The 22156-nt window shown below is 52.6% G+C and overlaps 1 protein-coding gene across 2 annotated transcripts in view; it reads left to right on the forward strand.

Moving 5' to 3' along the window:
• Window positions 1-22156, forward strand: part of BIN3 (bridging integrator 3) — a 45377-nt gene that overhangs the window by 7539 nt on the left and 15682 nt on the right. For both annotated transcript variants that reach the window (XM_032092050.1, XM_032092049.1), the window contains exons 2-6: window positions 5130-5178; window positions 11971-12011; window positions 12620-12681; window positions 16353-16489; window positions 17030-17070. In XM_032092050.1, coding sequence (XP_031947941.1) covers window positions 5130-5178; window positions 11971-12011; window positions 12620-12681; window positions 16353-16489; window positions 17030-17070 — 330 coding nt within the window. The remainder of the gene's footprint in view (window positions 1-5129; window positions 5179-11970; window positions 12012-12619; window positions 12682-16352; window positions 16490-17029; window positions 17071-22156) is intronic.

Consider the following 22156-nt stretch of genomic DNA (forward strand, 5'->3'; position numbering starts at 1 on the left):
GGCCTTTGGGTGGTTTTAGGGAGCTCAGGGAATGTGCAGGTTTCCAAGATTTTGGCATGCAGTGTTCCCTCTCCTTGTGCAGGCTGGGATTAGACTCGGGAATGCTGCTGGGCAGAGCCCTCCCAGCTTCCTTTGAACTTCCTGCCCTTCCCATATCATGGAAAAGTCCTTCCCTAACACCTCTGTTCCGTAGGGAAGCTTTACCCGAGCTCAGAGGGAGGAGAAGCTCGACCAAATTCACTCAGAAAGTGGGGAAATGAAGGTTCACGTCCTTCCCGGTGTGCTCCCGACCTTCCTGTCGCTCTGGGATAGCAGCCAATCCCACGACCAGGCAGCTTTTGTGGATGCAGCTACACCTTGAGCTGAATCCACTCCCAAACCAGGAGCTTCCAAAGGGAAGGGCTCAGGGAAGGGCCCTGTCACAGTTTCTATGGAAGCTTCGGGCCACTTTCTGTCTGCACAGAGGATCAGGGACGGGTTTGTAGAATCCCTCATCATCCCACATGCCAAAATCCTTGGGAAAACCAGGCTCGGGGGGTCGGGGTCACCCTGGCAGCGCGGGAGGCTGGGTGTCATCCTCCTGCCTGCAGGCACAGAGAGGTTCCTTTCCGGTGAAGGAATTGAGATTTTTGGTGGAAATTCAAAGAGTGAGAAGCTCTGGCGGGGATCCAGGCTGTGCTGGCGCTTGGGGTTTCGATGAGAGAGAGAGAGAGAGAGAGGAAGGGGGAAAAAAAAGCCCTGAAACTTTCCACGGGAAGTGGGCACTTCCCACAAAACATGGATTTAGTTGGTTGTCTGGCAGTGGTACCAGTAAAAACCAGTCGTGGCCACCAGTTCATACCAGAGCGGGACCTGCGGGTCCCCAGCAAATGCCACTCGTGCCCACCTGGGGCAGGAATATTGAATTCCGAGGCTCAGTGCCACTTTTCCCAAGTTAATTAACATCCAAACTGCCCCAGCCCCTGCTGTCCCTGTCCCTGCTTGTCCATCTGTCTGTCCATCCTCCCTTCCCTCCCTCCCTCCCCAGTCCCTGCCTGGCAGCTCAGCGTCCCCAGGGGCAGCGTTTTATCAGCTGTGGGTGAAAATATTCGGCGTTTATCCCTTGCTTATCTGCCAAGGGTCTTCTGGGGCCTGATTAGGGGTGGCGAAGAAGCCACGTTCAGCTGGAATGAGCCGGGAGAAAAGATCCCATCCCGCGGGGATTCATCCCCTGGGCACGCTCTGAGCTCCATCCCAGCTCCCCACGGCCAGGGGCGATGCCAAGGTTTGATGTCCTGCTCGGTCCACCCTAGGAAAGGACCATTCCTCCCGAAAGTGGCAGGGATTGAGTGATTCCTGCAGGCAATTCCTGCGTGCCTCCGTTCCGGGGGACCGGCGGGGAGTGGGAGGGGGAGCTCCACGTTTTAAGCTGCAGCTCCCCGCAGACCTCATCGAGCTGGATCCCCCCCCTGCCTGGGAGGTTTGTTTCCAACTCTCCTGTGCATCCAGAGGAGAATTAACTGCTTTTGGTGCGTGTGGCCCTGCGTTTGCACATGGAAAAGCCGAGTAAATAGATGAGATTGCTGGGGAAACTTCGGAGGAAAATCAGCCACAGCTTCTCCCACCTTCCCCTCCCTGGGGTTCCTGAGCATCCCCGAGTAGAGCTCGCAGGATTCTCTCCACCCACACTTTTTTCCCCTACTTTAAGCTCTTCCCACCCTCTCCCTGCAGTGCTTCAGCCTCCTCCCTCCCCACTGAAGCCCGCTGCCTTCCCAAACTCCCGGTGCCCTCGCGGGGAGGGGGCTGCGAGGGGCCGGGATGCTCCCCCAGCCCCGCGGGGTGGGAACGCTCCGGCTGTGACTCAGCGCGCTCGGCTCTTCAGGAACGGGATTTCAAGGGATTTCACACCCCAAACACAACCCCAGCTTTCTCTCGCTCAGCAGAAAAGAGACATCAAAAAAAAAAAAAAAAAAAAAAAGAAAAGCCCCGATTCTGGTTTTTCTTTGGTGTTTATAGAGCCAGGCTGAGCTTTTAAGGTACCAGGGAGATCCGTGCCACGCTGGGAATTCATGGCAGCGATGGCTATGGATCCATCCCCCCCCCCCAGTTTTATTTATTATCCCCCATCATACATTTTAAACCAAAAAAAACCTCTTTCATTTTGAAGGAAATGGTTGTGATGCTGCTGTGGCAGCTGCACTTTGTGTGTCCCCCCCAGTTTTGCAGGCAGGGCCACAAACTCCCAGAGGGGCGAAAATTGGGTGCCAGCAGCAGTTTTGAGGCGTGGGGTGAATCCATTTGGTTGAAAAGCTCCAATAGAAATCCATACTTCTCATCTTTATTTTTTTCCTTACTGCTTGCTTCCCTGCTCATCCATCTCCCCCCCCACCCCAACCCTCCCTGAGAATCATATTAAAAGGCGGTGATTTAGAAACCAGGAAAATTATGTAAAACTGTAAAACAGAACCAAAAAAAAACCAAAAAAACCCCAGTAATTGAGGAACAGACCTGACTTGCACAGGGTTATTTTTTAGAGGTTTTACTGAGACAGACATAATTACCAAGCGGCATCACGATGCTGATAGAGATATTTACTGCTGCACAGGGGCTTTGCAGCGCTCCACTGAGTTCCTTTTGTTTCTGGGTGAAAAGAAGGGATTTTTGGGGTTCCTTGCCCTCCGTGGGTGGGTGGAGATGGGGAATGAGGATGGGACAGAACCCCCTGGGCCCCCACTGCCTTCCCTCCGTGTGCTCCCAGCTCTGATACCCAAGCGATGCTGATTCATGGCTTTTCCTGCCCCACATCCCTCTTTTTACCAGAATTCCCTCGATTTAACCATTTTTCCAGTGTTCAACACCAGTTTGGGATGCTCCCTGTGCCCCCCCAGACAAGGCAGAGGGGCAGGTTGTGCACAGGTAATGCTTTCATCCCCTTTTTAATTGTCCTTTCCCACTGGGAACCAGCCTGGCTCCAGCTCCCTGCTTATTCCCGCCCTGCCAGAGAGCGGCAAACTGGTTTTAACTGGGATAACACTCCCCTGAGTAAAAACCCCATTTTTTTTTAATCCTTCCACGGCCAAGTTGATGCCATCTCTTCCAAAAACATCAAGTGACAGCACCTGGCTGTGCCTGGCAGGCGGGAGGTGCCTCATTTTAGTTTATATTTGACCCACGGAGGAAAACACAAAGGAGAAAAAAACCAAAAAAATCCATATATTTTTGTTTTCTTCCTGTAAGGCACCACACCCCCAGTCCTTGACAGGGAAATTATACAGCAGAGTGGTGTTTGTTTATAAAAGAAGGGTGATTCACACACCGCCACAGGAGCTGGAAAGGGTTAAACCCAAAATTACACCGGTCCCAGCCGAGAACCATAAACAGGAAGTTCTCCCCCCCAAAAAAAACCCTTTAAATTTAAACCTGGTGACTCAGGTTGGCTCCAGAGCTGCTCAGGGAGGGACACGGGGGGTGCAGGCCTGGATTATTCCCGGTGGGTAATTACAGCGTTGGTTTGAAAACAACGGGAAAGGTGGGAAGAGCGAGGTTTGGAGTTTGGATAATCCGGGGTGGTTTTTTCCCGATCCTGCGTGTTCTTCCATGGCAAACCCTTTCTCCCGAGCACACAGTTGGGTTTTAGAACAGGTTACTCAGATAAAAATATTTCCTGGGGGTCCAGCTGTTGGATGGAGCGGTGCTGGGGGCTTGGAAGTGGAGCTGGTGGGAAGCAAATGGAAAACCAGCAGTGGGAAAAGCCAGACTGGGAGGCAGCGGGAAAACACAGTCCCAAAATCTGTGGGTTTAGCTCAAGTTTGGTGTAGTAGCGTGAGAGTTTGGGTTGGTCCGGTCCAAATTTTCGGGAGGGGACTGGGACACTTTCCCTGGAAGCTCCTGGTGCAGATTTGGGATGGGGTGGGATGGGATGGGATGGGATGGGATGGGATGGGATGGGATGGATGGGATGGGATGGGATGGGATGGGATGGGATGGGATGGGATGGGATGGGATGAAGCTGAGCTGTAGGTGAAGCATCTCTGGCAAACACCACTTTCATGTCATTACGACCTCAATTTTTTCTACTTATTTAAATCACCACAACCCAGAAAACATGGGGAGGTTTTGGCTGAGGTGCTTTAACCAAGCAGCGCCTCTTTAACTTAATTAAATCCATTGACAACAGCAGTCGAATTCCCGGATTTTCATTATACTGATAGGTGAAAGAAATCCAATTATTTTCAGGCTGCCTGCGTGGCTGCTCCCAGCTGACCCAGCCACCCTTACATATGTTGTGTAATTTATTTAGAGTAATCTTCACCTCCAAGGAAACCATTGAGGTAACCCAGATTTTCCTGGGAATTAGGGATTTTAAGAATGAAGGCTGTGCTGGCAGGTGAGCCTCTCCTCCAGCTGTGGGAGCGGAGGAATCCTTTGAAGCAGCTCACAGCTCCAGACACTGGGCTGTTGCTTTTTTTAATATCCTCTTTCTAAATATTTACAGGGTTTGTTTGGGGTTTGGTTTGGTTTTTTTTCAGTATTTTATCCTCCCCATCAGATTTGGTTTGAAGCAGAGAGGGTTCTTCAGCTGCTTGTGGAGCATCCTTGCGTTGGTTTGGGGTGGAAGGAGGGTGGGGAAGGATGTGTGGGGCTGACCTCAGGGGTGGCACTCTTGGAGAATCTGGAAGGGATCCACCAGGATCATCCAGCCCAGCTCCTGGCCCTGCACGGACACCCCCAAAATCCCACCCAGGGCATCCCTGGGAGCAGTGTCCAAACGCTCCTGGAGCTCTGGCAGCCTGGGGGCCAGGACCATTCCCTGTTCAGTGCCCCAGCACCTTCTGAGGGAAGAATTTTACCCTAAAATCCAACCTAACCCTCCCTGGCACAGCTCCAGCCCTTCCCTGGGTCCTGTCCCCGTCACAGGGAGCAGAGATCAGAGCTGCCCCATGGGAGGGAGTTGTGGAATGCTGAGAGGTCTCCCCACAGTCTCTCCCACCCTTTCCCTCCCCAGGGGGTGCACGGTGCCTGGAATGAGGGGCTGCCATCCCAGGACAATCCCTGCTGCCCCCAAACCCACCCCCAGCACGGGGCCGGGCCGCCCGAGCCCGGCATCGTCAGCGCCGCTCACACATTCCCTTCTCCTCTCTCTTTTCCAGGATCCCGTTCAAGATCGGGCAGCCCAAGAAACAGATTGTACCCAAGACAGTGAGTAAACCAGTTCCCCCTTTTTAGCTCCAGCCTTGGATCATGTGGCTGATGAGTCAAGCCGGCACTTTGACTCGTCCCATTTTGCAGCGTGTGGGAGGGAGCTGGAGCAGCAGAACCTGTTGCCGCGTGTGACCAGCGCTCGGCTCCTCGTGCGAGGAGCGAGGGGGAGCCCCATCCAGGGAGAATATTTTGGTTTGGGATCTGTTGGAATGATAATTTTTTTTCTTTTTTTTTTTCTTTCTTTTTTTTGGGGGGGGGGTGTGTGTGTGGGGTGGGGGAAAAGAGCTCTCTTGGTCTGGCACGGTTTTCCTCGGAGATGGCTGAACGGGTTTGCTTCCTTCCTTCCTTCCTTCCTTCTTTCAGCAATGGCTTGTTTGTTCATCCTTTCGGAGCAGATGGAGGAGGAGGAGTGGTTCAGATCGCTGAATATAACTGTTTCCAAAGAAAGGCTTATAAGCTGAGATGCTTAGTGCTCGGGCGTGAATTAATTTGTGCTGCACAGCATTTGCTTTAAAAGCAAATTAAAAAAGCATTTTGTATTCCCGTGGATTTGAGGCTCCTACCCCAAGTGCTGCTGCTTGCAGCTGGCTGTGGTATTTTCCCTTCTTAAGCAGCTTGGCTTTGCATTTGTCCCGTGCCAAAAAAAAAACCAACCAAAAAAAAAAAAAAAAAAAAAACCAAGCTGTGGAACCTCCCAGGAGCTGGCCCTGAAAACTCACCTGGACACCTGCTCTAAAATGGGAGCCCTGAGAGGCAGCGTGGGGCAGAGCTTGTCCCTCTGCCGGCGTTGGTGACCTAATCCCCTGCACAGCCTGACATCCCTGATCCTTCCTCTCCGGGACACTCCGCTAATTCCGTGGGATGCGTGGGCACCCGCGTTTGTGGGGCAGTTTCTCCTTGGGACATGACATTTTCCTTGGAGGCAGAGGGCTAATCCCACCACTCCCTTCAAGGCTTGATTGTCATGTTTTATTTTAAAGGATTTGGTGGTTGTCTGCTGCCGTGGAGCAGCAATTTTCTGTAACAGCTCCAAACTGTCAGTACAGAATTTAAGCCAGGCAGGCGACGAGGACTGGTAAAATTCCTCCGTGGTTTTTCCGTGTGTTTCCAGCCACCCTTTTCCAGGGGCTGGCCATCCACCAGGACAGTGCTGCTGCCTGTGGTCCCTCAGGTGAGGCAACCCAGCCTCAGCTCTTCACCCCACTCCCAGCTCATGTCAGGAGCCCCCACATTCCTCGCTCCACGACATTTTGCCTCTCATCCCCTTTCCCAGTGTTCCCAACGCCGCTGTCGTTCCAGGCTGGGGCAAGAACCAACTGCTCTGCAGCTCTGGGTGTCTTGGCATCTCCAGCCTACCCATTTCTCACACCCCAGTTGAATATTTTATATTTCTTTGCTGATTTCCCTCCCCTCCTGCTGCGTTTGCTGTTGGGAGAGGTTTTTCTCCCCTAAAATCAGCCCTCCCTGAGCTCGGGCTCCCTGCAGATGAGCGGTGGCACCTTTGAGATCTTCCCTTCCCTGGAGCTGCTGGAATGTGCTGTTCTGAAGCAGTTGGCAGGCTTTGCTTATATATACATGTGTGTGTATTAAATAGAACAGCTCAGAATATCCGGCAGGCAGAGGTTCATTCAGCACCCAGAGCGCTTCCAGGCCTTTCCCTTTCCCTTCCTTCCTTCCTCAGCTCCCCCAGGAACAAGACTTTGTGTCAACAAAGTTGGAAGCTGGTTTCTAAATGGCTTCCATTTGCCCTGTGATGATGATGATGCTGCTGCTGCTGCTGCTCTCCAGGCAGCAGATACAGGGAAAGCAAAAAACAGGAAGCCCAAAGCCTTGGAACTTCACGCCAAGCACGGAGTGCAGCCCTTCAAAGCAGAACAAACGGCAGGAAACCACCGAGATCCCCCGGGATCAGGCATTCCACGCCGTGGTGTGGAAGGGATGGGGTTGCTTTGTAGCTTCAGTGAGCTGCAGGCCCCCAAATTTACCTCCCAGTCGCAGGCTGAGACACTCCATCTGTGCAGGCTTTGGGGAACAGCGGCAGAAGCCAAGGGCCAGGATGTTCCAGATGTTGGGCTCCGGAGCCCGCCGCAGGAAGTGGGAAGGTGTGGCATCTCCAGGGCTGCATCCCAAGCCCATCAGAAGGGAAGTGGTTGTGGGTAGAGGATCTCCCACTCACAGAGACCGGACCACAAAAGAGGATGGTGAGGGGGAAGGATAAAAAAAAGCAGCGTTTGTTAGGATTTAACTTCTCTGGCTCTCCATGAGGCCTGGGACTGGAGTCAGGAGAGGAGGGTGGCTTTGCCGAGAGGCTCAGCGAGCCAGAGAGGCTTTTTTGTTGTCTTGATGCTGGGGCTGGTGTCAGATCTAGGCCGGCAGTAGTCCTGAAAAGCAATTTGCCTGGGCTGCCGAGGAATTAGTCATGACTCCCCGTGCCCACTCGCTTGTGATCCTTTGGAGAAGGGCACGGTGTCAGGCACAGTTTAGCTCTTGAGGGAGGAAGGAAACCCCAGCAGAAAATATCAGCTGGTGAACTCAGGTGATCTCCCCCTCCCCAGACGTGCCTGTGCTTTGTTTCCACCTTAACCTGGGCAAATCCAATTCCAGACAGCATAATCTCTCCCCTCCTCTTCCCTGAAAAGAGCAGCTGTCACCGGGCTCCAGGAGCCGGGTGGGAGGATCTAATGCTCAGAGAGGACCTGCTGTCAGCAGGGCCACGGGCCCGCAGCCCAATTAAACTAATGCCCAGTGATAGGAGTTAAACCTGTTAGAATTATATCTCTCCATGTTTATTGCTCAGCCACGAAGCCTCTTACGACAGAGACGTTCTTCCCTCCCTCGGGACAGCTCCGCTCCCAGCAGAGGTTGCGCTGCCATCGGAGCTGTCTCGTCTCCCCAGCTCTGCTGCAGCTCCAGCTGAAGTTCACCTGCGTCCCCCCGGGTTTGTTCCCTGCCCTTCACCGGGGCTGGGATGATCCAAGCAGGCAGGGAGCCGGGGAGCAGAGCCGGCCCTGCATCCCCGCGGGGCGCTCGGCATGGGGCAAGCCGAGGTTTTTATCCCGTCTCCCTCCCTGCTTCCCTCGTCCCTGCTCTGGCCTGGGCTGACTCAGACCACTCGCCCTCCTCCTCCTCCTCGCTGGCCTGAGTCAGCTTGGCAGGGAGGGCAGACCTGAGCTGCCAAACCTCCCTTCCTTGACTCATCCCAGCAGCTCTGCCTTCCCCAGGGATGTCGGACGGAGCAGCTCCGTGAGCAGCAGGATTCCACTGCAGCTGTGGCCATCAGCGCCGTTCCACTGGGCTCCACCAGCGAGCTGGAAATCCCAGAACGGTGGAGGAAAAGTCACGGGAATGCTGGGGTGAATTCGAGTGGTGCCAGTTAAATCACTTTGCTCATTTTTGCTCTCTTCCTTCCACCCTTTCTGGCCAAAGTGGTCTCTGCAGTTGGGAGGTGCATCCTTCTTCCCTTTGGTGCCTTTCTGGGAAGCTTTCCTGCAGGGTGGGGGTGTGGAGTCCATGACATCCCAGCCCCACCTGCACTCTGCAGCTCTGGCTCAGGATATTCACCCACAGGACTTACCTTGAATCTCTTGATGGGATGGCAAAAGCTCGGCAGAAATTCCATCTTAGAACAGAATTCATGGCCTAATTCTGTGGGTTTCTTTTTTTTTTCGCGAGGAGGGAGGAGGAAGCACACACTTCCCTCTTTTCCCCAAGATCCACGAAGAGGCTGAGCCCACTGGAAGATGCAGAAATCAGCTCATCTTCCTCCTCCAGGAGAAAACACGAACCCCAGGAGGATCGGAAGGTTCCTCACAGTCCCTTATTTCCATCTCTTTGTAGTGTTGGCTTTGCTTTTGCTTCCATTGCCTCGTAACCGTGGTGGTGATGATGCTCCTGCCCTTCGAGCAGGGAGGGATCTTATCACAGGTGGGAGGCCCAGTGTTTGCAAACAACAAGAAAAAAGAACTGGGTGAAGGAGAGAACGTTGTTTTATTTCAAAGCTTTCGAGAGCTCGTCGCTCTTGATGTAGATTTAAATAAAAACCCCGAGACAAGCGATTTTTGCATTACCCAGCCCCTGTGCCTGGAAGAAAAAAAGGTTCAATACAGAAAGCACGGCTTGATTGGGAGGTTTCAGAGAGAGGCTGCGGAGCAGTGGGATTATTTTAATAATACGGAAACTTCCCTTCAGGATATTGTAATTTTCTTGCCTGTACTTCTTGTTCTCGTTACTCTTAACGTGCTAATCCTCTCCACAGCCTCTGTCGGCTGCGTGTGACCATGGAGAGCTACTGGGAGTGGGAATTACTGTGTGCTCTGCAAAATGTTCCCAACTTGTCCTCCTTGCACGGCTCTGCCTGTGACTCTGCTGGGTGGGAGCACGTGAGAGCAGCTTTTTCCTCTCCAGAGCTCCTCAGAGCTGCTTTTTGTGGGATATCCGGGCTCCAGCCATGACTGGGTGGCTCCATGAGCTCGCAGACTGTGGGGACTGGGAGCCAGTTGCTGCCTGTGGGCGTGAAAAATAAGAGCAATCCTTGGGCAGCTGTCTGGGAGAGATGGGGCTGAGGATGTGAGTCAGGCTGGGCAGCTGAAGTGTCTCTGTGTGGAGTCACCTCGATCCCATTTGGATCCTGCTCCGGCACCGGGATGGGGGTTTTGGGGCAGCTCGGGAGGTTTTGGGGGGTCACAGCACTCAGAGGGTTGCAGGGTGGGGAGGTTTTGTCTTTATAGAATGAATCCTAAAATCCCAGAATGGTTTGGGTGGGAAGGGAGCTTAAAACTCATCTCATTCCACCCCCTGCCATGGGCCTGGACACCTCCCACTGTCCCAGGCTGCTCCAACCTGGCCTTGGGCACTTCCAGGGATCCAGGGGCAGCCACAGCTCCTCTGGGAATTCCATCCCAGCCCCTCGCCACCCTCACAGGGAGGAATTCCTTCCCAAAATCCCATCTATTCCTGCCCTCTGTCAGGGAGAAGCCACTCCCTGTGTCCTGTCTCTCCTGGCCCTTTTCCAAGTCCCTCTCCCGCTCTCCTGGAGCCCCTTTAGGCCCTGGAAGCTGCTCCATATCCGTTAAGCAACGACGCCTTCTGCTTATTGCACGGAAACGGGCGAATCTGACAGCAAAAAGGGACAGAAACCCTGAATATTTGCAGGTAGTTCACAGCCCAGCCTTCCAGCTTTTGGAGGAATTGGTTGCTGAGCAGATCCTCCTAAACAGGGAGAGGGAGCGATAAGGGAATGACCCCGCCAGCCTTCAAAGGGGGCCCATTTTTGCGTCGTGCCCGACCCTCTGTGGTTTGCAACCAAAACAATTCACACCTAAGGCCTATAAATAGAGTGCAATATTCCCTGGATATTTTAGCAGCCGGAACAGGCACGGGGACGGGAGGGTGAGTTTTACTATGTGCCGGTTACCTGACCTGCCGGCGCCAGCTGCCGCGGATTTCTGCAGCTCCCCGAACACCAGGCACAAGTCGTGTGAGCTGCCCCCACACTGCTCCGTGGCTGTTCTCTCCAGAGCCCAATTTTAGCAGCACGAAAAGGGAGCTGAAGCTCCGGGGAGGGTTTTTTGGAGCAGAGGGTGGGGGGGGGAGGAAAGAGCCAGCTCGCATCCCCCGGATGGTGGGAGCGGATGGCGCGGACAGCTGGGCGCTGGGATGGGGCTGGAATGTGGCTGGGCGCTGCCTGCCCTCAGACAGGGCTGGTGGAGTTCAAGTGCGGCCCGAAAAGATGTTTAAAACAAGGAGATCTCGAGAAAACGGAGCTCCATCTTTCAGCCCTGAGCTTTTAACAGCAATTCTGCTTGAAAAGCAAACGTCCCCATTAAACGCTGTGGTGTCGCATCGAGCCTGGGATTGAAATCCCGGGGCCAGCAGGAAGAATTGGAACAAACCTTTGGATCCTTCTAGTCCTGGCTGCTCCCAGCACTCTGCATTTCCTTAATAGCACAGGAGCTTGACAACACAACTGAACCCAGCGCTGATCCCATGACAACAAACGCGCATGGATTTACTCTTGGCTGGTCAATTGAAATCCATTTGCTTCTCTGGTTGACGAGGTGTGGAATGAACGTTTTGAGTGTGTTAAAACAGTCAGCATGGAAAGAAAGTTCCTTAAAATATCTCCTATCGCTGGAGGTTTGCTGCCAGCTAGCAAGTAGGAGGGAGCAGGCACTGAGGTAGCATCGGGAGAAGGCTGTGCTGGAGCTCTGAGCTCGGAGCGCAGGTTTCCCCTCCCTTCTGGAGGTGTCACAGTCCACTGGGGTTGTTGCTCCAGCCCCAGAATTTCATGGGAGGGAGCTGTTGCAGGGCTCAGGGGTGTATGGAGGGGGTGAACAGTGCAAAGATGGGAGTGGTTTGGGGGAGTTTCACCATCCTCTTGAGGATGAGGAAGGAGGAGACAGCCAGACCCGCCTCAGGGTCCTTAATGGGGCTGGAGGAGAAGCAGCTCCCCTCAGTTTGTGGGGGAGAACACAGGCTCGTCACCCCAACACTGAGCCACGCTAGGTTGTGACCTCCCCTCTTTTACAGCATTCCCATTTATTCCATCAGCTCCCAATCCGTGTGCTGGAGCATGTCCTTGGCTCGAGCCGACACGTTTGGTGGCAGTGACTTTGCTCCAAGAGAGTCTGGAGCTCAAAAAACCCCAAGACTTCCTTTACTTTTGAGGCGTAACTCCCGTTAAAGCTGCAGCTTGTGCTTCCCTGGGCTCAGCTCGGCATTTCCTGGGGACAGCTTCCCTGCACACTCCTGCAGTGCCCTGGAGCTGATTCCCATCTCTTCTTTCCACAGGTGGAGAGAGACTTTGAAAGGGAATATGGGAAGCTGCAGCAGTGAGTATCAACCACACTGGTCAGACAGGACCGGCTGCGTGCTTCCCTGCCATGTCCTCTCGTTGCATCTTCCCAGGGAGTTTTAGCCAGTGATGCTCTCCCCAGTGAGAAATCCCTCGCTGCCCTGTAATTTCCAATTCTTCAGGGTTTCTGTGGGTGTTCAAAGGTGTCCTGAGAAGTATTTGCAGTGGGGTTGCAGATTCTGGCAGCTCTAAAACAAAGTGTAAAATTGCCAGAAAACTGCGGGGTCCCCAAAGAGCCCAACACCTCCGAGGCCCAGGAGAGGCTTTGCCATCCTGCCTGTGTCACAGGAGCTCACACGGATCATCTGGAAGCACTTGGCTTCACCATTTGTGTTAGGTGTGAGAACTTTCAGGAAATATGTGAACTATGAATAAGAGATCACCAACTTGAAAAGGTTAAAAACCATCTGAAAACAACCCAAAAGGGTTGAGCTGCACTGAACTTCATCGAGCCTTGCCTGGATATTTTTAACTCCCACCAGAAGCCAGCATATTCAGCCCATAAATGATTTGTTGCACGTATGATACACTCGGGTTCCTTTCTTTCCAAGATTCCGACTTTGCCTTCTTTCCCCCATCTTTCAGATTGGAAGATCAGACCAAAAAACTTCAGAAGGATATGAAGAAAAGCACAGATGCAGATTTGGGTAAGTGACTGGAGGATACATAGACTGTGAACTTGGCCACAGAGAGACGAAGTGACTTTTCTCGAGATCACATGAGTAATGTGTGACAAGTCTGGAAAACAAATCCAGAGCTCAGTCCCACTCAGTTTGCTTAGTTACAAGGCCATCTGCGAGAGGGCTGCGAGCAGCAGCTCAGCCCAGGGAGCACAGACAGTGCTGTGGGCTCAGTCCCTGTCTCCTGAGCTCTGTGGCCTTGGACAAGTCCCTTTCTTTTCTTTGCCTCAGTTTCTGCCGCTGATAAAACCAGGAGTTGTTCTTCCAGGTCTCAGGTTCTCCAGCAGGAGCGGCTCCAGCTGAGCCTATTGTGCCGGCAGTGCTTTTGCACCTCCTTCAGTCAAGGGCGTGGAGCACCCTCTGGAAGCCCCAGGAAGGTGGGGTGATGGTCTGGGTGGGGCTGCAGGGCACAGGTGGGCACGGCTGTCCGTGTTTCCCGTGGGAAGTGCTGACCTGGCAGCTCTCCCTCGGGAATAACCCAGCTCACTCCCTCGGGGGCTGCTTCTTTTGGCTTCCCCTCGTGGCAGTGGGCGATGGAGGAAGCAATAAACAGCTCTGCCTGCACGTTTGGGGTGACATCTGCCCCTGCAGGTGTCCTGTCCCATGTCCCAGCTCCCTTCACATCCCTCTGGTCGGAATCTGCTGTGCCCGCAGACGGATCCAGCGGAGGGGAACTGGGAGCTGGATTTGTTGGATGCTGTTGCTGAGCTGAGCAGGGCAGGAACCTGCAGCAAAGAGCTGTTCCAAACCCAGCTGGTTTTTCCCAGCGAGGGTTTGGAGCAGTTCCTGCTTGGCCCCCACAGCTCCGGAGCCAAGGCAGAGGCAGCAGCACAAACAGGTGTGGGCTGCACTGGGCCAGCACTCATCCCGTGGGATTGGGGTCACAGCAGGGCAGGGATTGGGGCCACAGCGGGGCAGGGCAGTGGGAAGGAGGCAAATTTGGGGCTTTCTATGATCCAGCCTCTCACCTGTGTGTGTGTGTGTGTGTGTGGATATTGCCAGGCACAAACACAGATCCGGGCCTTTCCCGTGCTCTCCCACCCTTCCCAGCACGGGGAGAGGGGTGGGGAAGGCACCAGACACCCAGGACTCTTTTCCAGGGTGAAAACTGCCCTTTCCGAGGACTCTGGTCATTGTCAGGGATCCTTGGTAAGTTTTTCCTTGTTAAGGATTCCCCTCCCCTCCCTTGCAGTGGGCGTTGTTTATATGGAGCATTTCAAGTCCCAGAGGAGCTGTGGGAGGACTTTCTTTTTCCGTTCTGTTACATGGCAGAGTCACAAATGAGCCTTGGCCAGAGCCAGGAAGATCTGATTTCTCATTTAAAGCCTTGAAGTCATGAGTGGAGGGAGAGGTTCTGCACACAGTCTGCTGAGGGAGGGCTGAAGGAAAAGGAGGTGGATCAGATCAGTCCCTGAGGATGGCTCTCCTCACCTTGGCAGTGCCCATTCCCAACATCCAGCCCCTGGATCCAGTGAGGATGGCAGCATTCTGTCCTCCTGTCTCATTCCTCCAGGCTCAGGGGGTTGGTTCTTGACTGCCTGCAAACACTCCCTGGCAAAGTGGGACTGGTGGCTCGAGTCTCCACCTTCTTCCCAAAAAACTCGGCTCAGAACGAGAGCGATTCCTGTGCACAGAAATTCCCTGCGAGGCTCTCCGCTGCCCTGCCAGCAAACAGGGAATGGGGTGTTAGCAGCACTCCCTGGCCCGTGGCTGGAGATCACTCACCCCCTTCCCCACCCTCTTTCCAAACAAAATAGGATCTTGAGGAGCAGGAGGAGGATGTTCTTTAACTGGAGGTGAAAGCTCTCCTTTGGAATGAGGTGCAGGTGACCCACGGGATCCCCGTGGCTCAGGTTTGCTTCTCTGGCTGTTCTCCATTTTATCCCACTCAGATGAGCAGTGGACTCTAAAATCCAAAATCCCTTCCATTGAAGCTGCATCTCACATGCTTAATGAGCAAAAGAGCAGTGCAGACCCTCCTGAAGGCCACCCTGAGGGACAGGCAATGCTTTCTCCCTTTCCTCCTTCTCCTTCTCCTTCTCCTTCTCCTTCTCCTTCTCCTTCTCCTTCCCCTTCCCCTTCCCCTTCCCCTTCCCCTTCCCCTTCTCCTTCTCCTTCTCCTTCTCCTTCTCCTTCTCTCTCTTCTTCTCCCTGCCCTGGGACTCTCAGACCCCACTTTTTCAGGTCTCTACAGGTGATGTCAGTGAGGCAGAGGAAATTCCTGACCCAGATTCCCTCTGGACGTGCCCAAACCCCCTCAATTCCCGATCTCCCAGCATGACCTGGCCTCTCCCTTCCTCCAGTTCCCTTCCAGTCCTTTCCTGTGAAGGAAAACTTAATTTTTCTTCCAGCAGAAGGAGTTCTGCCATTCTTAACTCCGTCCCGTTCTGGCACAAATCCCTCCTCAGATGTGGTCACACATATGGATTATATCCCATCTGTTTCAAGGTCTAAATGCCTAAAGCCTTCATGTTTGGATAATAGATGGATACGGGAGCTTTGTTATTCCGGAGTGAGAGGCTCGCTCTGCGCTGAGCTCCCCAGCTCTGCCGCTTCTGAGCTCTCTCCGTTATAATTGTGTGTAACCTTTAAATCAGAATGTTTAACCCCTTGATTTATGATCTTAAGCCCCATTATTCAGATGGCTTTCACTTTTAATATCTGAGGGAGTCTTTCCGAAGCTCCTCTGTAGCCCGGCTCAAGCATCTGGCTTTGTGATCTCCAACTGGAATAACTTCCAGCACTGAGGAAAAAAAGAACCTTTTTTTTTTTAGTACCCCTGGCTCTTTTCTTTTTTGCTTTTTTAGTCTATTTTTTCCCTGCTTGTATTGATGCTTTCCTTTTTTATTCATCTTTTTTTCCATTCTGTACCTTCCCTAATTCCTTGCTCGTTTGTGTAGCGGCTCTGTCGTTGAATTTTCCCTTTGCAGACGAAGTGTTTGGATAAAGAGGGATGTGGCTGATGGAAAACAAGCAGAATGCTCAGTCAAGAGCATAACCTGGTGCTTCTGGATTTCTTGGTGGCACTCCCGGGGCCTGCAGGGACTTTGCATTCCCCCCCGGCTCGTTGTCCAAAATTTAGGCTTATTGAGGGAAAATGCTTAACTTTGTGTCCCTGCTCTTCGTGTTTGGAGAGGAGAAGAGAAACCTCATCTCCCAGCCCTGTCAGTCTGGTCCTTTCCCACTAAATCCACTTCAAATACGTGGGTTTTTCTTTTTTTTTTTTCTTTTTTTTTTTTTGTGTAAAGCCATTTGAAAGACTTAATGGACTGTGATTTTTCTCCTTGTGGAAGAGCTGTAGTGAGGCTGAGAGTGACACTTAATAGTCTGTCGAGAGAAGATGTATAAAAACCCCCATCTCTGGGGTTTTTTTTTTAAGAGAACGGTGCTTTTGTTAGTCTGGGATTATTTCTGGCAGCATCACAAGCCTCGCACTGGAGTGGTTCAGACTTAACTTCTATAAAAACCCTTCTCTGGCTGTTTACATGAATGAATTGGTGGCTTTTCCTTGCTTTTCTCAGCCACCAGCGAGGATCTCCCTGGAAGGTTGTGCTGAACCCCTCCTGGCTGCCTCAGCTCCCTGATTTTTGCCTGGCAGTGGGAAAGGTGACCCTGTCCCCACTTTCTTTTCCACACAGCCATGTCCAAGTCTGCTGTGAAGATCTCCTCGGACCTGCTGTCCAACCCCCTGTGTGAGCAGGAGCCCGCCTTCCTCGAGATGGTCACGGCCTTCGACACGGCCATGAAGAGGATGGACTCCTTCAACCAGGAGAAGGTGGAAAATGGGAGTGCTGGGGCTCTCATGGAATCGTGGAATGGTTTGGGTTGGAAGGGATTTAACCCCACCCCACCCCCTGCCACGGGCAGGGACACCTCCCACTGTCCCAGGCTGCTCCAACCCGGCCTTGGGCACTGCCAGGGATCCAGGGGCAGCCACAGCTCCTCTGGGAATTCCATCCCAGCCCCTCTGCACCCTCCCAGGGAAGGATTTCTTCCCAAAATCCCATCTATCCCTACCCTCTGGCAGTGGGAAGCCATTCCCTGTGTCCTTGTCTAGAACCTTTGTGTCTCACCTCCTTCCCTGTCTATCATCAGCTCCAAGACTTTCCCCACACGAGTTTCTCTAATCTCAGTTTCCTGCCTGGGATTTCAGCTCCCATGGGAGAAATTCCCTCTCTTTTGGTTAAAGGACGTTGTGCTTGTGCTCAGAATCCCCCCCCCCATCCCGTGGTGGGCTCTGTACGAACCCATCCTTGTCCCAAGGGGATTTTCCAACAATCCTGACGTGCACTCCTCCCTTTTTTGCTTCCCACAGGTGAATCAGATCCAAAAGACAGTCATAGAGCCTTTGAAAAAGTGAGTACCAACCATCATCTCGTGAGCCCATGGGGGGTTTGTCCTCATCCTGAGCTTTAGGGGTGTGGATCCTGGAGAGAGGCTGGAAATCAGAGGGACAATCCTGCCCTGCTCCTGCTGGCCACACTCTTTTTGGTACCTTAATTAATAATAATTTTAACCTTTTTGGCCACTTGGATCCCCTGCTGCCTTCAGCTGTAGCTTAAAGAATTCCTGAGATATAAAATTGTGGAGCATCCTGGGTTGGAAGAGACCCCCCAAGGACGAATAATTCAACTTTCTCTCTGTTCATGTGTTGGTTTTTACCAGCTCTTAGCTCCAGCAAAGGAACAAAACCACCTGGAGATCATCCAGGGGAGGGTCAGAAATTGGCTGGTTGAGCAAAAGTTTCTTTCCTTTGGAAGTTTTCCCAAATAAAAAAGCAGAAAGTGAAAGTTCCTGCATGTTTACAGATAATATTTCCATGCAAAGGAGGAGAGGTTGCAGAGCCTTCGTAGCCAGGAGGGTGGGAAACGAAGGGAAAACACCCAAATCCCACAATTTTGTCACATCTGCCCTGCAAAATTCCCACCTTTTCCAGGCTTAAAGGCTGTACCCCCAAACCTTTAAGGATAACTTCAGTTCTCTCCCAAATATCCCCTTAAATCCCAAGATTCGCTGTTTTGTTACAAGAGCAGAGCCAGCGAGCAAAAATAAAATGAAATTACTTTAATATGACAGTAAGTGTTGCAAATTGCTGAATAACAATTTCGGTTTAGGTTTGACACACGGAGGGCTTGTCGTGGTTTAGGGGTTTTTTTTTGTTGGTTTTTGGTTTTTTTTTTTTCTCCTGAAGTTGTTGTTTCTGCCCAAATCTGAAAGTAAAATCTCCTGGATCACTTCACACCTGAGGTTACAACGTGTTCCTGTCTGGGGGATGTTTGGTGACTCAAGTTTTACCTTGGTCCTCGATCCACAAGCAGCAATTCCTGCTTATTTAAGGGGGGAAAAAATAGGAAGAAAGAAAGAAAAAGGGAAAAAAAAAAATAAAAATCCCAGCCTTTTGCTGTGGAATTGTGTTGCTTATTATCTAGATTGTCCTCATGAAAGATACATTAACTTCTTCTTCCAGCATTCTGTTCAAATTGGAAGAACTTGTGTTTCTGAGATATTCTGGGTTTTTTTTTTTTCCCCCAGCTTGTGTTAGTTGGTGAAATGAAAGACAATCCCTTCCCCTGCAAACCTGCCTTGGGTTTGAAATCCTGGGCTGGTGAATTCAGGGCAATAAATCCATTTCCATGTGCCCGTGGAGCTGCTCCGAGGGCTGGAGCCCCTCTGGAGCCAGGCTGGGAGAGCACGGGGTGAGAGAGGAGGAGGCTCCAGGGAGACCTCAGAGCCCTAAAGGGGCTCCAGGAGAGCTGGAGAGGGACTGGGGACAAGGGCTGGAGGGACAGGACCCAGGCAATGGCTTCCCAGTGCCAGAGGGCAGGGCTGGATGGGATATTGGGAATTAGGAATTCCTGGCTGGGAGGGTGGCGAGGGGCTGGGATGGAATTCCCAGAGGATGCCCCATTTCTGGAAGCTGCAAGACCAGTTTGGAGCAACCTGGGGCAGTGGAAGGTGTGAAAAGGGGTGGATCTGGATGATCCTTCAGATCCCTTCCCACCCAACCCATTCCAGGATTTCCATGACTCGGGACACTCCGTTATGTGCCCAGTCCTCAGTTCAACACCAGGCTGTTTACTCCGACCTCCTGGCTGCTTTCCAGCCTCGGCAATTCTCTCCAACTTCCTGAATTTCCATTGGCCTGGAAGATGAGAGGTTTTTTTCCCCTTTTCCTGCCCTTTGGCACCTGCAAAGCTTCACTCTGCGTGCCTTTAACCAGCTTATGTTCCATGCTGGGGAAGCTTCATCCCCACAGCCGAGAACAAAAATGCTCCTTCCCTTCCCTCCTCCTTCCCTTGGTAGGTGCATCCCTGGCCAGGAACATTTCCGAGGAGCCCAAGGGTCCATTTTGAGGCTGATGAGATGCAGGAGAGAAGTGCAGAGCTTGCACCTCCCTCCCCTTGTCCTGCTGGCAGATAAACCCCAGCGATGGTTCTGGGGGAAAAGTTCCAGATTAATGAAAGCTGCCTTGAGGAGCTCTTTCTTATTTCCAGTTAGGTTTTCCTTCCCCTCGCCGAGGCAGCTCTCCCCAGCCTCTCCCAACTTTGCTCTGACCTAGAAAAAAGAGGATTTTTTGGATTTTTTTTTCCCTTCCTTTCTTTTTTTTTGCTCCAACAGCTGCACTTTATTACGTCTTCACTGGTGGTCTTTTATAGTTTATTAGCCAAAGAAACAGATAAGTATAATCCAGACAATTATCATTAGTGGCAATATGTTGTAATCAGAGGCACATGGGCAGTAAAATCTCCATTCAGCTGTCCAGGGATTGGAGTTTCCAGGCAAATATTGGGGAATTTGTTAAACCACGTTGAAAAAAAACAGTAGTAGATTTAGTGGGGGGGGGGGGGGGGGAGGGGTGGAGGCTCGTATTGTTTCAATCCTTCTGCTTCTGGGCTCGTGGGGTTATTCACAATTTGGCTTTTTGAGCCCCAAGAACCCTTTGGCTGGGAATGACTCATTTATTTTCAGGGAAAGAGCAAAGCTCCAGTGAGAATATTGCATTTTTCAGTGGATGGGTTGGGCGAGGAGCTGGGCAGGAGGGATGGGCTCCTCTTTGGGAGCTGCCTGTGGAATCTCATCCCAGAGCAGTGGGTTTGGGGCAACAGGGGACAAAACCAGCTGGTTTGGACTTCATTCCTTCACTCTCCCAGTTCTTCCCAGCCAGGGCAGGGTCAGGGATCGGGGATGGAGCCTTAGTGGTCCATATTGCGTGTCCGTATTTAAGGAAGGAAGCGGCTTAAACGAGCCAGGTGGTTTGGAAATCCACGGGATTTAGGGCCTTTCACGTTGGGAGCCGATTTCCAGGGCCACAGGTCTCGATTTAACCCACTCTGTCTGACCCTCTCGGAGCACAGGGGTGGCCTGGTCACCCTGGCTTGGTGCCATTCCCTTGGAGCATTGTCCTGCTCCCAAATCCAGAGAAGTTTTGGCTATGGGAATATCCTGGGAATAGTCTGGCATGGTGCCATCCCCTTGGAGTATTGTCCTGCTCCCAAAACTGGAGAGGTTTGGCCATGGCAATGTCCTGGTCACCCTGGCACAGTGCTGTCCCCTTGGAGCATTGTAATGCTCCCAAAACTGGAGAGGTTTGGCCATGGGAATGTCGTGGCCACCCTGGCTTGATGCCATTCCCTTGGAGCATTGTCGTGCTCCCAAATCCAGAGAAGTTTTGGCCATGGGAATGTCCTGGTCACCCTGGCATGGTGCCATCCCCTTGGAGCATTGTCCTGCTCCCAAAACTGGAGAGGTTTGGCCATGGGAATGTCCTGGTCACCCCGGCTTTGGCAGGGGTGACACAGAGGGTGCTGCCACCAGGGTGCCACCACGCAGGGGTGGGTGTGGGCCCCGTGGGATCGTCCCAGAGGTGCAATCCAGGAGCCACTCAGAGCCGTGATGGATAAATCCCATCAGAGCTGCGTGTCCCCAACATCCGCCAGCGACAGCAGCCGGGAGCGGGGATCCCAATTCCATCTTCCTCCCACCACCCCAGCATTCCCATGTTCCCTCGAGCTGCCAGGAGAAGGCAGCCAGAGCTGGCCACGAGCAGCTCCAGGGGTGCCGGACCGGAAGCAGGAAAAGCCGCTTTCATGTCCTTAACGAGCCCCTAATGAGGATTTGGAGCGGCCACATGGCCGCCTAATCCCCAGCGCGCCACTTCCTCGTCCCAGCCTCTCATTCCTGTGCCTTTTCCCTCCAGGAGGAAGGGCTGGGTTTCATTTCCTCCTTCCTGGTGGGTGGACGGGCCCTGACGGAGGTGTGGGCACGGGCTGAGGAATGCCAGGAATCCCCCTCCGTGCTCTGGCCTCTCCTGAGCCATCCCAGTGCCTCTCCAAGCTTCCCCTCACCTCATCCCACCGTCGCTTTCTTTGGAATCTGATGCTTCCCAGCTCTGTCGTTCCTTTTTTTTACCTGTCCAACACCAGCTGTAGATCTTGCCCGCTTCCTTTTGGTTTCTTACCCAAGCCATCATCCCAAAAATAATGCCCTAGGGAAGAGCCACGTGCGTGCCAGCCGGGTCCAGCTCACAGGCTGCCAGTGAGGGTGTTTGAGGTGCTTGAAAACGGAGAGAATTAAAGGTTTTACCATTATTTTTCCCTGTGCCAAAGCTCCAGCACCCCTTTCCCACTAAAAATGGGAAGGAAGCTGTGGGATGGGAATTTGGGATGGAGAGGGCGAGGAGAAAGACGGAGAGGTGACAGAATGCTCCCACTGCTTGAGCATCCCCAGGGCTTCCAGCAGAGAGATGGGAAGAAGTTTCCAATTTCCAAGCCCCGGATGTGTTGGCTGGGCTGAGTAACAAACGGATCTGGCAGCACTGGGAATCCTGGGGCACTTTTATCTCCCGTGGCAGCATCTCTCCAACCCCATCCTTTAATTACGGGGAGCTGAAGGGAGGCTGGCATGGAGACGAGGTGGGAACATGATTTGGAGTGCAGGGAACGGGCTGATTTAGATGTTTATCCAAGGATAACCTGTCATCCTGAGAGGAGATCACCAGCAGGTTCCCCCTCTCCCCCCGCAGCCACGGGCAGAGTAATTTGTATTTTCTTTTCGTTATCCCTGCGTATCTCCCCTCACCTGCTCCTCTTAAGCCGCCTGGGCTGTAATCCCCTCTCAGCAGCCTTCCCTAAAAAGTGACAGGGAGCAACAGCAGCTTATTCCTCAAGCTGCTTTCGTGCCAGGGGCTCTAATACCCCGTGTGCTGTTTTACCTTCACTCTGCCACCATTCCCACCAAATTTTCTTTCGAGTCAGCTTCGATTTTGCGTTAAAAATAGGAAGTCTTGGCTTCCAGAGGGCAGCAGTCGGGATTTGGGAGTGGTTTTGGCTGTCAGACCCTCTCATTGCCTATGGAGGCAGGGGCTGGGAGGAGCAGAGGGAGGAGGGTGGTTGGGATTATTGATAATATCGGATATTAGGAATATTATTTTCATGGTAAGGGT

This window comes from Corvus moneduloides, chromosome 27 (assembly GCF_009650955.1).
Source record: "Corvus moneduloides isolate bCorMon1 chromosome 27, bCorMon1.pri, whole genome shotgun sequence".
NCBI classification, from domain to species: Eukaryota; Metazoa; Chordata; class Aves; order Passeriformes; family Corvidae; genus Corvus; species Corvus moneduloides.